A 16,304-nucleotide genomic window follows, 5' to 3' on the forward strand; every position below is an offset into this window, starting at 1 on the left:
ACTGGTTGTAGATGTTACCGCTCCCTGGGTCTGTTGGAGAGAGGGAGCAGAAATTAACAAGTCATCTAAATTGGGACAGAGGGAAACATGTCTAAGCTGTAAGAACACCACTACAGGGAAAGTTCCTGGAGCCGTTGACAGTCTGAATGGCAGGAATTGAAACTGGCAGTGACCACAAGCCTCAAGAACTGTAGAAATTGAGGGTGGATTGGAAGATGGAAGTAAGCATCATCCAGATCCAGTGTCACCAGGAAGGCGCCTTGGTTGATCAGCGAGAGGTTAGCTTGAATTTTGATTAAATGAAACTACTCCAGTTTGACATATTTGTTCAGAGTTTCCAGAATCTGTCAAAAAGGACCACCTAGCTTTCCAACCAAAAAGAGGACTGAATAAAAACACCTTTTCTATTGGTGAGATTGTTTTGGAATGACTGCTTTTTTTGGGAGTAACTTTTCTAGCCCTGTTGACATTGCTTCTGCCTTCACCTTTTACTTTGATAGTGGTGTATGAATGTACAGATTCTTCGGAGGGGAAGAACGAAAGGGAATCTGATAGTCCTGATGAATACATTACAAAATCCATTTGCCCGTTACCTGAAGAGACCATCCATTTTTGTAGAACTGCAATTTTGCACCTACTTCCATATAGTAATTTCTGAACTCTATCCAAAGAAGATTGTCTTCATGGCCGGGACTTGTTGGCCGATACGGCTCCCTGACCTCGATCCTGGCCGCAAAAGGGAAGATTAAGCTCTTGTTGTGACATGGAAATTCAGTTTTTGAAAAAGAATATCTTTTCCCCTGAAACAACATGAAGGGGTATAATATTTTCTTCTCATCTACAGACCTTTGTACCATCTCATTTAACTCTTCCACAAAGAGTTTAGGACCTGAGAATGGAAGTTTTTGAACTAGAGACTTATGATGTGCCTCTAGTGTCCATGCTTTCTTCCCCAAGGCTCGGGGGCCTGCAATGGCTGTACCTACTGCTGAAGCTGGAGCCCATAAACCAGTGGTTCCCAATCTGTGCGCCGCGGCTCGCTGGTGCGCCATCAAAACTAGCCAGGGGCGCCGCACACAGTTTGGGAACCACTGAGCTATTTATAGCCCTTGGGCCAGTTCTACAAAATAAAACTACTCAGTTGTAGCAGCTCTTTTTTAATTTTGTCCTTGAGCGCCCTCTGGTGGTTAAACACAACTAAAGGGATTCTACATTTCACAATATTTAAACAGTTATATTATAACTACATAAAAATGAGACCTGCCCATTTTACTAGGGTTACCGTCAACCAATATTTTCCCCTTACTAAAAAACCCTATGCATGCTGTAATTAAACAACTGTTACATTTTTATTTTTTACAGTTATATATAGAATTACAATACCTTCATTGGCGTCATCCCAATTCTTTTCAGGGAGAAAAATGGATGTACTCCCTAGGCCAGGCTTACATCCCCCACCCGCCAACAAAAAGTAACATAATGGGGAGCCGCAGCCAGTGGCCAATAGATCAAGGGAGCCGTGGGTCGAAAATGTTTGGGAACCACTGCCATAAACGATCAAATGGTATATCAGAAAGAAACTGGGACAGAACCTCTATCTGAGCCAAAATGTGCATGAGATCCTCCTTCTCTTGAAGGCAAGCAGATAACTTTTCAATTCTTTCAATAACTCCTGAAAATCGTAAACCCCATAAGTACTGGGTTGTGAACTAAAATGGGAGGCCCCATACAAAATTTTTAAAGCAGCCTCAACCTTTTTGTCTACTGCATCAGACAGAGTGGATTCCTCAGGGGATAAAGAGGAAGAAGACGCCATGGAGCCCTGGTCTAGATATCTGCAAAATATCCTCTTCCACCAACACTTACACATTCTTTCTTTTCTGTGGCGCCTTCCGACCCCCTCCAGGAGAGGATTCCTGAGCTTCCCTCCATTGTAAAGCCCTGGGACACAGAAAAAACAGAAAGTATAATGATAACAGCTCTACTTCCCTATTTAAGCTGTTTCTGAGCAGACAAATCTCGTATCTCACCAGATTCAGTTGCTAGGAAAAAAGATCAAAATGCTGATGACAAGTCTGTACATTTATGACAGAAAGCACACAGAATTCGGGCTCCTGTAATGCCTGTCAGGCGATTGCCTACAAAAACGCTCCCCGATCCAGCCCTGCACATGAACGGGGAGTGCGATCAAAGCGGGAAACAAATACATCAATTTCTCCAACAAAGCCACTGCCACAGATGTGCCCTCATCTCAATCCAGCACGTGGACGGATGGCCGCCATAACACCATTAATGGGAATATGTGACGGAACAACTAGGTCCTACACAACGATAGCCTAAACCACTACTGCTAAACAGCTAAAAAGTCTCTACAACGAAGTACTGAACAACTACTGTCTGAACAACGATTTTGCCTGAACAACGAATTTTAAGGTAAGTTTTTCTTTTTTTTCTATGGTTTATTAGTTGTTAAATTCTAAAGAACTAATAAACCATAAAAAAAAAAAAATACTTACTCTGGGCACACAACTTCCACTCGGGATGGTGCAGGCTGCGCACAAGGCTGCAGGCTATCTGCGAGGCAGGCCGCACGGGCAGGGGACCCCCGTCGTCAATGTGGTGGCCATGATGGCGAGCCAATGGTTACCTGGATGGTGGTATGACGCTGGTAGCGGGGCAAGAGCTGGACAACACACCCTGGCATAAAGTTCAGGTGTAGGACCCCCACGCGGTCATTCCCCCATTTATTTATAGCCTCTGGCCATGCCTGGCCAGAGGATGTACTCTGTGCATATCCGGGGCCAAAGACAAGAGGTCACGCCTCCAAGAGCTGCGCGGCTCATTACACAGTTGTTCATTATCTTTTCTTATAATTCGGTAAGGGTGGTGAACTTGTAATATTTGTGTACCTTTTTTGGCTCAAGTCAAGCAATAAAACTACAGTGAAAAGGAGACTGCATTTGATTGCAAAGCCTAGGGCTCAGGGATGCTACGGTGTGTATATAAGAACTCTTCTTCCCTCATCAACCCCCGTGTTCCGTCCGTCTTACGTGCACAGTGGCTACTTTACAGATCTGCTGCATACAGCCATTTGATTGTCTTTTGAACTGAAGTAATTTTCTTGCAGGCATGCCTTCTGACTTTCAACCATTTTCAGTCTGGTCTTAGAAACCAAACCGAATTTCAACGCCATACTGACTTTATAGCTCCTAAAGACAGGGCAACTGGAATTAAGTGGCAGTGAAGGACACAGATCTGTGCATCAGAGCTGTCTAAATTATGTGACAAGGAAATGCAGTGGACGTGGCACGTTATGCGATGATAGGATCAACAAAAGTTCAGCGATAGCCTTTCTGTCATGCAGAAGGGGTCATCGCACTCTGAAAATTGCACAGTCTAGACGAACAAACTTCTTGTGATTTAAGGTGCACCTCATTTTTTGGGCACATCCCTGTTATGTCCTTATTCTTCTTTTTAGTTGGACTTACGTTCCTACAATAGCCACTGGCCCCATCTCATTCCATTAAGAAATCTCGTAAAACTATACGGACATTAGGTGCATTTTTCACTTGGGGGCGCCTTAGGATTGAAAATAGTGAACCGTCCAAAAAATGTAACATGTTTTGAAAATCTAGAGCAGCATCTTTGTAAACATGACTTTTACGTGAGTAGCAAAACAAAGTTTTCAGGACAAAAAGGAATCATTTTTTCAATCTAATTCCATCCAATTACATTTAAGCATTTAAGATTTGTTTCTTGCTGCTCAATAAACTCGCCTCAAGCGTATCGACTTTCTCGTAGTTGCATCCAGTGCTTAATTTGTAAATAAAAAGGTGCCAGTGCTCAAAGTCCTCCTCTTAAACACGCGGCTGCTGCAATTAAATATGCGAACACGGAATACTGAGGGAGGGTAATCCCGAAGCCATCTCGGGCCTTTTTAATCTATTGACAGACACTCCTTGCCTCCCCTGCTCACTCTCGCAGCTTTCTGCTCTCTAACTTTGTGACCTTTTTTTGCTTTTCTCTTCCTCCGCCTTTCCCATATGTGTATTTTGCTCGCAGCAAATGCTTGAGGCAGAAGAATAAGCCCCGGCCCGCAAAAGTAAGTGCCGGTGCTCAGCACCGGAAACAAGAAGCACACATTAAGCACTGGTTGCATCAGATTGTGACGTTTTTTAATAGCTTAATACGGCAGCCGAAAGGAGACAAGTACGTTTTCGAGTAATGCATGGGGGTGAGACATGCACGGCGATTTTCATAGCATTTGATCCGTATGAGCTAGAAACAAACACATTTTTGCTTAAACCCATCAATGTATGCGGCAGATGATGGATTATGTGGCAGGAGCACCAAATGGGTGTGAATATGTACTAAGCAAAGCTCGCGGAATCGTGTCTTTTTTCAGTGGCCTTCTCTGCAGCCCTGGAAGAGCTTACAGCGTCCAGTCTCCTTCCAACAGTGCCTTTCACACATTGCTGGCAAGAAGGGTACCGTGGAGTAACATGGCACCCGCCAGAGTATTAATAGAGATCCTTAAACCCTCACAGGGATTTTAAGGTTTTTGCTCTCAGTGCTGATCAGGATTTTATCCCAGAGCACCTTTTAAGATTTACTTTGAAGGCTGGTCCATATAAAGTTTTTTCAGCCTGGCCTTCTCCCTTCCTTTCATTCACCATTTGTTTGAAGGGCTCTCATGTCTCACGCCTACCAGCATCAGGCCAGAAATTGATACATTCTCATGCTAGATGTGCACACCTTATTTGACTCTTGGTTTAGGTGTTGCTGGCGCCGAGTATTACTTACACCTCCCCACAAAAAAAGGCAATAAAAAGAAACCCTGTTGTGCAAGTGCTCTCATGCAGCTTTGCATCCGGGGTAGCGACTTAACCTAGTGACAGGTACATTAGCCTAGACGTTCCCTTTCTACATATAACAATGGTGGTCTGCTCGGCTGTTAATTTTACTTGTTTGGAAAGTTACGAATTCCTGATTGCTGAGTAATCGAAATATGTAATAACACATTAAGGTATGTAATACATTAAAATCTGCTAGCTTCGTTTTTGATTAATTTGACATACTTGGAAGACTATTTAAAACGTTGCTAGAGCTGGGTTTTTTGGATGAGGTTTCTATAGTTGAAAATTTAAGAGTTTTTTAGCATTGGACTTGAGGAATGAACTGGTCTATTTACTATTTTAGTGCAGCAATTGAAATAATTTAGATACCTAGCAGATTAAATCAGTTGCTCTTAATGATTATAGGTTAAATCAAATTGTATATAACTAGGAATTGTAACTAACTTTTAAAATAATTCTATGTTGTGTAGGCAAAGCTGCCTTTTATTTGAGTGGTAAAATAAATATAAAAGTGATATAGAAGTATAATATGGGGAAAGAGCCCCCTTAAGTGTCTCTCTGGAAGTGAGCAGGTTTTTCTGGCAGAAAAAGCAATGTTTTATCACGTCACCAGAGGTTTTTTTAAAAACAATATTGAATTATAATGGCTCAGTCTCCAACAAACAAATGTATGGGACATCCCTATTTTCCGCTAGACAACAACCCCTTGGTGCGAAGGAGGAGCTACGTGTTTAACAATCATGCCCTGCGTGGAGAACAATGCAAAGATTTACGAGCTGCATCGCTTTCCTAAGTTACTAGTCTTGCAATGGCTTGTAGAATTGTTTCCATTCTATTACAAAATCGTGGAATGTGACAAGTAGCAAAATTAACCTTCCCGCAGTGCGGTTGCATTTTCACAAGCATTGGTGAAATGAATACAAGTCTAATCATTTTAGATTTGAGAAGATTACTTCTTCATCCTTAAATCTGACTTATATATAGGACTCACTGTAGATAGCTACCATACCTAACCTACCATACTTAACCTACCATACTTAACCTACCATACTTACCATACCTAGACTACCATCTCAGCCTCTATCATACCTAACCTACCATACTTAACCTACCATGCTTACCATACCTAGACTACCATATCAACCTGTACCATACCTAACCTACCACACACAACCTGCTATACTTACCATACCTAGACTACCATCTCAGCCTCTATCATACCTAACCTACCATACTTAACCTACCATACTTACCATACCTAGACTACCATATCAACCTGTACCATACCTAACCTACCACACACAACCTGCTATACTTACCATACTTAGACTACCATTTCAGCCTCTATCATACCTAACCTACCATACCTACCTACCTTAAGTAATTTCTATACACACCATATCTACGTTATCATATGAACCCACCCTACCGTGTCTACCATATCTACCTACCGTATGTAACATATTATACTCACCACATAAACTTGCCATACCTGTCTCCCATACCTAACATTTCATACTTATCTACCATATGTAACCTATTATACTTACCAAACCTAACTTACCATGCCATGCCAACTTGCCATACCTGTGATCCATACCTAACCTACCATACCTGCATACCCTACAAAACCTACTATGCTTACCACACATAGCTTCCCATGTCAGCCTCCCATACTGGTGTACCATAAATAACCTACTATACTTACTGTACCTGACTTCCCATGACAGCCTGCCCTACCTGTCCACCATACTTAACCTACCATACCTGCTTAACTTACATATTCTTGTACACATACCATACCTAATTTACCATATCAATCTGTTATTCCTGTCTTCCATTCCTAACCTACTTACCATAACTAACCTCTTACCTACCAAACACCCTTACTATACCTACCATTCTTGCTTACTATACCTACCATACTTAGCCTACTTTACCTCAACTAGTATACAATCATAAATTATCTACCTAACCTGCCATACCTACCCAACATCCCTAATAAACCTAGCTACCATATCTACTTACCTACCATACATACTTGCCTTACCTGCTTATCTAATATACCTAAACTAACATACCTGCCTACCATTCCTATTTACAAGTTTACCTGACATAACTAACATATCTGGCCGACCATAGCTACCTGTCACACTGGACTTATCATACCTAACCAGCCTACCCTACCTAACCTATTATACTTAACCTATTCTACTTTCACTTGTATAGCTATCAAATCGACCTTACAATTCCTACCTACCACGCCATAACTACTATATCTACCAACTCATCATACCTACAGTATTTTTTCTATAATAGTTTATCTACTTAACACCCCATACTTAGCCTACAATGCCTACTTTACCCACCTATCATAGCAACATACCATTCCTAGCCAACCTATCATATCTTACCTACCATAACCAACCAAAATACTTAGCATACCTGTACTACCATCCCTATGGTACCATAACTAACTTACCTGCACCTCTGCGCTGTGTATATCGTATGACTGCAGTGCAGAAGCAGTTTTGTGAAAAGATGCTGGATAAGTCCTTGCAATCTCCAGTAAGGGCTTAAAGTACCAAAAGCTACCGAAGAAGGGAGAGAATGTGGCGCTACGGCCAGAGCTGTTGACTTTCCATATATGGAACCATGTTTAAGCCTGCCATTGACTCAACATCCTGTGGTTCTGGGTAAATCACTTAAGGTCAGGTGTTCAAAGCCCTTTTGCATTTCTTAACAGTCCGAATCGGTATTTCGGGCCGTTAAGAAATGTAAAACGGCGTTTTCTGATGTACAAAGGCCTTTAGGAAATCGCAAATAGGGACTACCTATGTGTGATTCCTATTCTGATGTGGAAAGCAATTCCTAAATGTGATTTGGGCATTTAGGAATACCATCGACTTGAAGTTGATGGTAACAATGTGCAATTAAAAATTTAAAAAAAGCACCCCAAAATGTTTTCCTTAAATTGCAATAGCTTACACACTTGTCCTTTGGGCATATGTGTGCTCTATGTGTGCCCCACTATTTCTGGGGTGCACCAAGGGGGGGCATTTGCCCATTGCCATCCTTGGTTTTCGTTTCCCAAGTAGCAATTTCCTAATAGTAAATCGTTATTTGGGAAATGCAAAACCGGCCCATTGACACAACTGCAAAGGGATTCCTTATTTGTGATTTCCTAATAGAGATCCCTACTTTGTAGGAATCTCTATTAGGAAATCGGTATCTCTGTACATGGTATTTTGCATTTCCTAAATAGTGAGTTCTATGAAGTCGCTATTTAGGAAATGCAAAATTGCATTTTAGTACATCTGGCCCCTAATCTCCCCATGCCTAAAAAAATTATTGTGATATTGTGTAAAGCAACTGGTGCTCATGTAAAGTGCTCAAATACCTTCGTGTTGAGTTTGTGCTATGTAAAAACTGCAAAAAAAAGAAAGAAAGTACTAGTGTCTAGCTTGAAGTACCTTTTGTAACAGCCTAAGGTACTGCAGCCTGCATAGAGAAAGCCTTGAGAACAGCTTATGAAGGGCATAAAAATGTGAATTCCATTACTTAAAAAAAAATAGCTAGATCTGTTTTCTTTACCAATGCTTGTTAGTATTTTTGTTGTATTTAATGAAAGCGTACTCATAATTTTTCTTGTGACAGGCATGAATATCTGACCCAGAAATTGGAAAAAGTCAAGGATGAAATGAGCAAGCAAATTGTGGAAAAGCAAATCCGTGAAACCCTAAGAGAAATCGAAGACATAAAGTGAGATACATTTCTTTCATTATTATATTCACACCTGAACAATTTCTTCCGTCTGCACTAATAATTCAAATACCTCTAGACTGTGTGTTTCGTTTAGTTGAAACTATTTAAGCACATTTAGACACTGACATTTATAGAAATTTTTTAAATAATGTGAAACCACTTTTGATTGTAAATGGTTAAATGCTCTAGGACTTGAAATCAATATCCTTGTTTTACAGTGCTACGATTTTCCAGTTGATATTCTGTTTCACAGTACTCCGATGTTCCAGTAGAACTGTTTTGCATTGCTTTGATGTTTCAATTGATACTTTGTTTCACAGTGTTCTGATCTCCCAATTGTTTTTCATTTTTACAGCTGTTTTGTGTTCTAATGAATCTGTTTTACAGTGCTCCGATATTCCAAATAATATTAGAGCATTGGAATGTAGGGAGCTCCCTTGAAGACAATGTAGTGCTTCGGGCTTCTAATGGCTGGTAAAAGCCCGGAGCTCCAACATTCCAGTGTTTGTCATCTACAGCAATAGCTGTGATTTCAATCCCCTCGGGCTCCATGAGGCCTTTGTTTTATTTATTAGAAAATTCTGCCCTCTAGTGGTGAATGTTCTTATAGCCCACCATAGCAGGGCTATAGCGCCCATCAAAGTCTGTCTCCCTTGTTGAAGGGCCCTTGCCCTTGGCTCGGACCTTTAACACTGGAGCGGGCCTTTACTGGTCGGTATAGCCTGCTTCACAGGGCTGTAAGGCTATATTCTGTTCCACAGTGCTCCAATGTTTAAATTAATGTTCTGTTTTACAGTGCTGTGAGGTTCCAATTCATCTGATCTTATGACTAATATTTCGTTTTACAATGCTCTGTTCCCTCATTTGATCATTTTAGAATAACTTCTGTTTTAATGGTTTAGTGTGCAAAAAGATAACTTATAACAATGTTGCCTACAACCCTGAGGCCGACTGTTAGGATAAACAAATACTATGCCCAGCCCCCAACAGAAACCCCTCCAGCCCCCTCCGCCCCTCTGTCCATCATGCATGCCGTGCATCAGTTATATAGGCTCAGTCGTCTAGAACCGTAAGTACGTGACCCTTTTGGCATCCCCCCTCCAGATGGTTGCTCTCTAATGAGCTAGTCCCTAATGGCTCCCTCAGTAGGTGGATCAATTGTAACACTGAAAGATATTTAGGGCAAGTCAGTTTATTGAATTCCAGTGTCAATAGTTGTATGAAAGGGGGCTACTTCTCTTGGAAAGTGTCTAATTTGTATTCTACTGTGAGGGTTAGCCGTTCCATACCCAGGATGTACCATAGCCGATGACGTGTAGCCCAGGATCTTGTCTGAACTCCATTGGGAAAGGTTCATCTGGTGTGCCGGCCCTAGTGCTTGGGCGATTTGTTTGCCCCTGAGGGACTTCGGAGTATATGTGAGAGGATTAGGCAGCCCTAGGAGCACGTAGGCAGGGAAGCTGTGTATTGAAGACAGTGCCTAAGTCCTTAAGGACCCTTTCCCAAAAGTGAGTTAGTTTGGGGCACTTACACTGCATGTGTACTAGGGTTCCAGAACCCCTCCATCCTCTCTAGCAGTCCCTGTCATGATCTGGGCGCCATTTTTGTAATCTGGCTGGTGTCCAGGGCCAGTAAATAACAATCTTCACTGCTGACTCTACACTCTTCATATTACATGATGTGTTGTGTGCGCTACAGAACATGCTACTGGACAAAAGAGAGGGGCCCCACAAACCAATGGGACGGAGCACCGTATCAGCAATAAAACCAGTTCTTCCCTTTGGGAAATCTCTAAACTTGCAAGCATTCACCACTCTTCCGAATACCACAAGTCTGCAGTCATGAACCATACCACGTGAACATCCAGTTTGCACAGGACTTCAATGTGATAAATATTACCATCTGTCATACTTACTCACAACAACTCAAACATAATATGAAGTAACCAGTCTTCACATAAACTTTGTGTTTGGAGGCAATATTAACACGCACTTAAATTTTGGATGAATAAATCAAACACACACACTATTCACAAATTCCTAAATATCCATATTCACATACGCTTGTAAAAAAATTGCTCCCACCCCACAGGTCAACATACTAAAAACAATTAAATGCCATAAACAAGATTCCAATGAAATTATGACAACAGGGAGAAAACACAGAACACTATACATAAGTCTTATTCCAAGAATGCTGGTCCAGTAAGATCATTTAAGGACACGCGTGTTCCTCCACATGGGTGATCAACTACCGGGTGTGAATGTGGATATATGGCATATGATATGATCCGCCTCAGTTAAATTGAAGTCTGATTTCAGTGTGTTAAAGGGGGTAATCCTGGGGGCACCAAAGATATCGCCAATCCTTTTATATTCCTCTAATTGCCAACAATTGATGTATTTACGGTGCATCTGCAGCAGTTGCTTAATATTCTCACTAATGTTTTTTGTGCTGTCATGTCCCCATTGACTAAGGGCCTCATTACCTCAGTACACTATACACCTGCAGGTATCAGTACCCAAGGTAACAGCAACTCCTGGTGTTGGGGAAGAGGAAGTACTGGGGAGTCAGGAACACCACAGCCAGTTCCCCTGCCAATTGCTCATTTCCTTCACTTGCTCATCCAATTTTGTGCTGACATTTTAGCTGATTTTAAGAGTGAGAGTCCCTGGTGTGAAAGATAACGGAACTGCTGTGTCCTGGGTACCTAATTCAGATCGAGTCGGTGACTCGTCTTAACAGCCCCGTTGGACTCGCAATCGAGTAAGTGTCTCAAAGGAGCATCTCTAAATCTACTGCAATTTGTTATGGGGTACATATCAAACAGATGCCTCAAAGGAGCATCTCTAAATCTACTTTCATTTGTTATGCAGATGCAATTTGGAAAAGCTTTAAAATAATAAGGGTGGCAGATCTAAAAGCTGGCCGGGTTGCAGCTCTGTGCATCATTTCCATTCGTTGCTACATGCATTGATCAGGCATAGCACAAAGGGGCTATGTGTCAGAATTTCCAGAAATCCCACCTCGTCGTTATTCACGAGCTTTGATGCACTCTGTGAACCTTTGTGAATGGCTGTGAATGCAGAAGGAGACCCTCAGGGAGGGAAGAGCAGATCTCTGACTCTGAATGACCTTTTGTAATGTGCCAGGTTTGCAACTTCTGTGTCTTAACAGGACAGTGGTTACAATGGTAAAAACATGGCACATCACTGAATAGAAAACTAGTTATTATCACAAAAATATGTCTTAGAAGTTTAAGCAACATTTTCAGTGTAGGGTCAAGAAAATCAGGAGAAACCTAAAAAAATAGGTTGCATCCATTCCAGCTGCTGGAGGCAGAAGTCACCTGCCATTGTGACAGGCCTGTTCCCTTCCTCTCAGTGACAACATGTAGTGTGCGAAGCATGACGTCATGATGTTTTAAGAGGGTTTTGGATTCCCTGCCTTGCTGTATGCCATGCCTTAACACTGGCTGCCACCCTTCCCCTTCAAATGAAAACTACAGAGCCATCCATATCAGACGTAGGAGGCCTGAACACAGTTGTTGCAAAATACGAAATGCACATTTGATTAGTTGCTGACAGAAGGCAGCTCACCTAAGTAACCAGACATGGGTATGCTGATTGGAAAGGTCCAGAGAAGAGAAAGGGAAATTATAACATTCTAGGGACAGCAAGGGTTAGTAAAAAAACAGCTGATAATCTTGGGTATTGTGTTTAAATGCCAGGTTATTGAATTCATAATTATGAGTTAGCTCACATTTAAACTCTCCTCCCTATCAAAGGTATCTAAAACATCAAATGATCCCTCTGGCATCATACCCTCATTTTCATAAGGTGATGGTTAGTTTTCTTTATTATCCTTTTGCATGGACCCAATCATTGCAAGTTGGCAACTCCAAGACACTGATGTACTCAGTATGGATTTTATCATAGTACGTAAATAATTGTACCCCATTGAATACATGACTGTGACAAGTTATAGTTTTTTCTAGCTGCCCCCCTCCAAAAAGAAGTCTACTTTAATAATGTTCTCTTTCTTCCAAAAATGTAGCCAGCTGTCGGAGGAGCGATTGGTTGGACAAAGAACCGATGAACATGACTGGGAGAAGATTTCAAACATCCATGTAAGTTATTTTAATGCTTTGTGTGCATATTTGCAAATGGAAGTCTGGAGTGGATGGCCCCAAAATAGCTTACATTATAGTTTAAATCATGGAACAAGCTTTCTGAAAATTGGACAATGAAGCATAACCTAATACCAACCACACAACGTATTATGGAATATGTTTATTTAATTTTGTAGACTCTAGCCCTGGCAGACTTGGAGGACATACTTCTAGTTCTTTGTTTGAAATGCAAATTGCAAATAGCATATTTTTTAAATCCATGCAAGTGTCTTATTTTAAGCAACTAAAGACAAAAGACATGAAAGGTGATATTTATAATAGAAATATATACACTTGCCTGTATAAAATACATTAATACTTTATGTTAAAAAGTAATGGGGAGCTGCAGACTGAATAGTGCAGTCTGTCTTATGTGCTCATCTGCTTTGGTGTTAGAATCAAGGAATTGGATTCCTGAGATTCTCTTTTGAAGAATGTTTCAGGAGCACCTGAAGCTGGGTTTACACCCCTGCCAGACAACAAATAACTATAATGCCTCACATGATTATATTTTACTGACTATAATAATATACATACACTAAGACCTATCTTTTTCATGTGTTATTTAACATTTTGTATGTATTAAACTCTCTTCTAACTTATTTTACAATTTTAAAGAAATGGTCGTAATCAGTTTTCAAAATGTATGCTAACTTCATTTCCATTGACACATCCACTCTTGGGTAAAACATTTTTTAAAATTGTATATTACGCATATTCCTCCCTACACTTGTGATTATCGATAAATATGTACTCATGCACGTTCAACAGAAATTGTATCATTTTTATTGCTTCTTTGCAAAACTGGATGGGCTGTTTCGAATGCAATGACAATAAATTGAAATGTGCCATATATTTCTAAATAGCAATCAAGAACCAGTTTATTATCTTTTGGTTTGCTTTACCTCATTGCAAATAAATGAAGGGGCGTTCCCATATAATGAAGCAGCCTTTGCTTGATTCAATATAAATGCAGCCGTTTCATGGCTTTCTTATCAAGTGTTAAATCTGCTGCTAGTCTTTTGATTCTGTTGAAGATTACACAGTAGTTTTTGCTTCCAGTAGTGTTGGATGTGCAAGACATAGGATATTAAGGCCCTCATTATGACCTTGGCGGGCGGCTACAGCCTCCCGCCAAGATCTGACCGCCGTGCGCACCCCCGCCGTGGTCATTAGGAGATCCCCGCTGGGCCGCAACATAGGAGCCGGCTCCAAATGGAGCCGGCGGTGTTGCGGCCGTGCGACGGGAGCAGTTGTACCCGTCGCGCTTTTCACTGTCTGCATCGCAGACAGTGAAAAGCCGCATGGGGCCCTGTCAGGGGGCCTGCGACTCCCCGTACCGCCAGCCTTTTCCTGGTGGTTCAAACCGCCAGGAAAAGGCTGGCGGTAGGGGGGACTCGTAATCCCCTGGGCAGCGCTGCTTGCAGCTGGTGGATTACTACCGCCGGGGCCATTGTGGCGGAAAACCGCCGGCCCCGGCGGTGCAACTGCGGCGGAATTGCCCTGGAAGCACCGCCAGCCTGTTGGCAGTGCTTCCGTCATTTTAGCGCTGGCGGTCCGGTACAGCCAGGGTTAAAATGACCCCCTAAGTCCCTGATTTAGATATTGGCGGATGGGTTACTCTGTCACAACTGTGAGGGATATCCTGTCCGCTGAAATCGAAATCCCATTATTTCCTATTAGATTTAGATTTGGGCGGATTGGATATCCGTCACCGTTGTGACGGAGTACCCCGTCTGCCAATATCTAAATCAGGCTCTAAGCATCTTAGGAAAAATAGAATTATTTCATATACAATGTTTCGTTTGATTTATAACATGCCACAGTGAAGGTATATGGTATCACTGGAAGTAAAGTTATATACCTCGGGCCAAAAAGGGCTGTATTAAAGTTTGATGGAAAGGTGAGTTTTCAAAATGTGGGGTGCTCTCTAAAGGACTGCCAGGGGTAGAAATATGAATGAATGTAGTTAGTTTCAGGAAATTTTTCTTGGTGAGATGAGAGCCTTTCGACTTTTCCAACTTTTTCTGAAAATCGGTGAAATGACGCATGGAAAACAAATGTTAGAGCTAATACAGATCAGCACAAGGCTCTTCAGCATTATTTTTGCTAATATATTTATTTGTTCCTTCTGATTGGAGAGAGATTTCTGAAAAGCTTTGTAAACCATTGTGCTTTATATTCTGGAAAAGGCTCATTGTACATATTCATGTTCTTGGTGTTCAGTTTGAACTGGTGTATGCTTCTGTAAGATGTCATCGGTTCACCTGGTTATGTTTATCAGTTCGAGGGAACCCGCACTGCAAGTGAGCTTCGGAAGTTCTGGCAGAACAGTGAGCATCCGGACATTAACAAAAACGAGTGGAACGAGGAGGAGGTGGAAACCTTGAAAATGATAGCAGCCAAGCACAACTGTACAGACTGGCAATCAATCGCCAACAAACTTGGGGTGAGGCCTTTCTAGAACCAAAGTAAAATGTTACCTAGCCAATTTAACACCTTTTCCCTATTCAGAGAGCGGGTGACATAGTCCTCGCTTCCTATTTGTATTTTCATTCGTCTACTTGAAAGATTAACCATTCTGTGTTCCTTTCAATGTCTGGGGACATCCCATTTTTTAAAACTTATTTACTGCGGCGTTTCTCTTTTGATGGGCTGATGTTGTATTGTCAGAGAGCACTTGGATAAATGGTAGGTTATGTGATGTGGATTTGTAGAGCGCACTTGTTGTCCGAGAGAGAATCCACGCGCTGGCCAGGTGAGAAGAGCTGCGCCTGCAAACACGCTGTGACTGTGATGCAGGGTTACTTGGAGAGCCAGGGCTTCAACTTCTTGCAGAATTCAAGAAGCAAGGAGGAGGCCTTGATGTGTTGGGGGAAGATCGTTCCAAGTCTTGGCAGCACTGTGGGAAAACAAATGACCACCAGTTCTGTTTCTGTGGATACGAGGGGTGCGTGCGAGCGAGTGTGAAGCTGAGCGCTGTTGTCTGGTGGGTTGGTAGAAATATAGGCGGTGGTTGAGGTAAGTGGCTACAATGTTGTGCAGTGCCTTGAAGGTGTGGATGAGAAGTTTGAAGCAGTGTTTCTAGATGGGGAGCCAGTGGCACTTCCTGAGGTGCGGCGTATCGTTAGTGCGGTGTGAGAAGTCGGGATGGGTCTGGCGGCGGCGTTCTGGCGGGTCTGTAGTCTGTGGAGGAGGTGCATAGAGATTCCGACATAGAGTGCATTGCCGTAGTCCAGTCTGTTCTTAATGAGAGCTTGAGCAATGGGGCGCCTGGAGTCCATTTTTTAAGCTTGAGGTATTATTCTGAAACCAACCGACTGTCATCTAGTAGAATCCTGGTTGCTCATGACTTAACATTAAATGACTTCACGGCACATCTAACATAGTGCTTGGAATCTTTGAAACAGTAGGTGTAAAAGTATACATTAAGAATAAAACATTCCAGTTGAAACTGCATAAATACAAATAAGTAAGACAGGTTTAGAGCATGCATGCACTTTCAGGCAATT

At 41.9% G+C, this 16,304-nt stretch overlaps 1 protein-coding gene across 2 annotated transcripts in view; it reads left to right on the top strand.

The window, feature by feature from the left end:
• The window catches only part of SNAPC4 (small nuclear RNA activating complex polypeptide 4), a 178,444-nt gene that overhangs the window by 66,848 nt on the left and 95,292 nt on the right, over positions 1 to 16,304 (top strand). For both annotated transcript variants that reach the window (XM_069241609.1, XM_069241608.1), the window contains exons 8-10: positions 8,514 to 8,618; positions 12,678 to 12,750; positions 15,077 to 15,241. In XM_069241609.1, the coding sequence (XP_069097710.1) occupies positions 8,514 to 8,618; positions 12,678 to 12,750; positions 15,077 to 15,241 (343 nt within the window). The remainder of the gene's footprint in view (positions 1 to 8,513; positions 8,619 to 12,677; positions 12,751 to 15,076; positions 15,242 to 16,304) is intronic.

The sequence above is a fragment of the Pleurodeles waltl genome, chromosome 6, assembly GCF_031143425.1.
Source record: "Pleurodeles waltl isolate 20211129_DDA chromosome 6, aPleWal1.hap1.20221129, whole genome shotgun sequence".
Classification (NCBI taxonomy): Eukaryota; Metazoa; Chordata; class Amphibia; order Caudata; family Salamandridae; genus Pleurodeles; species Pleurodeles waltl.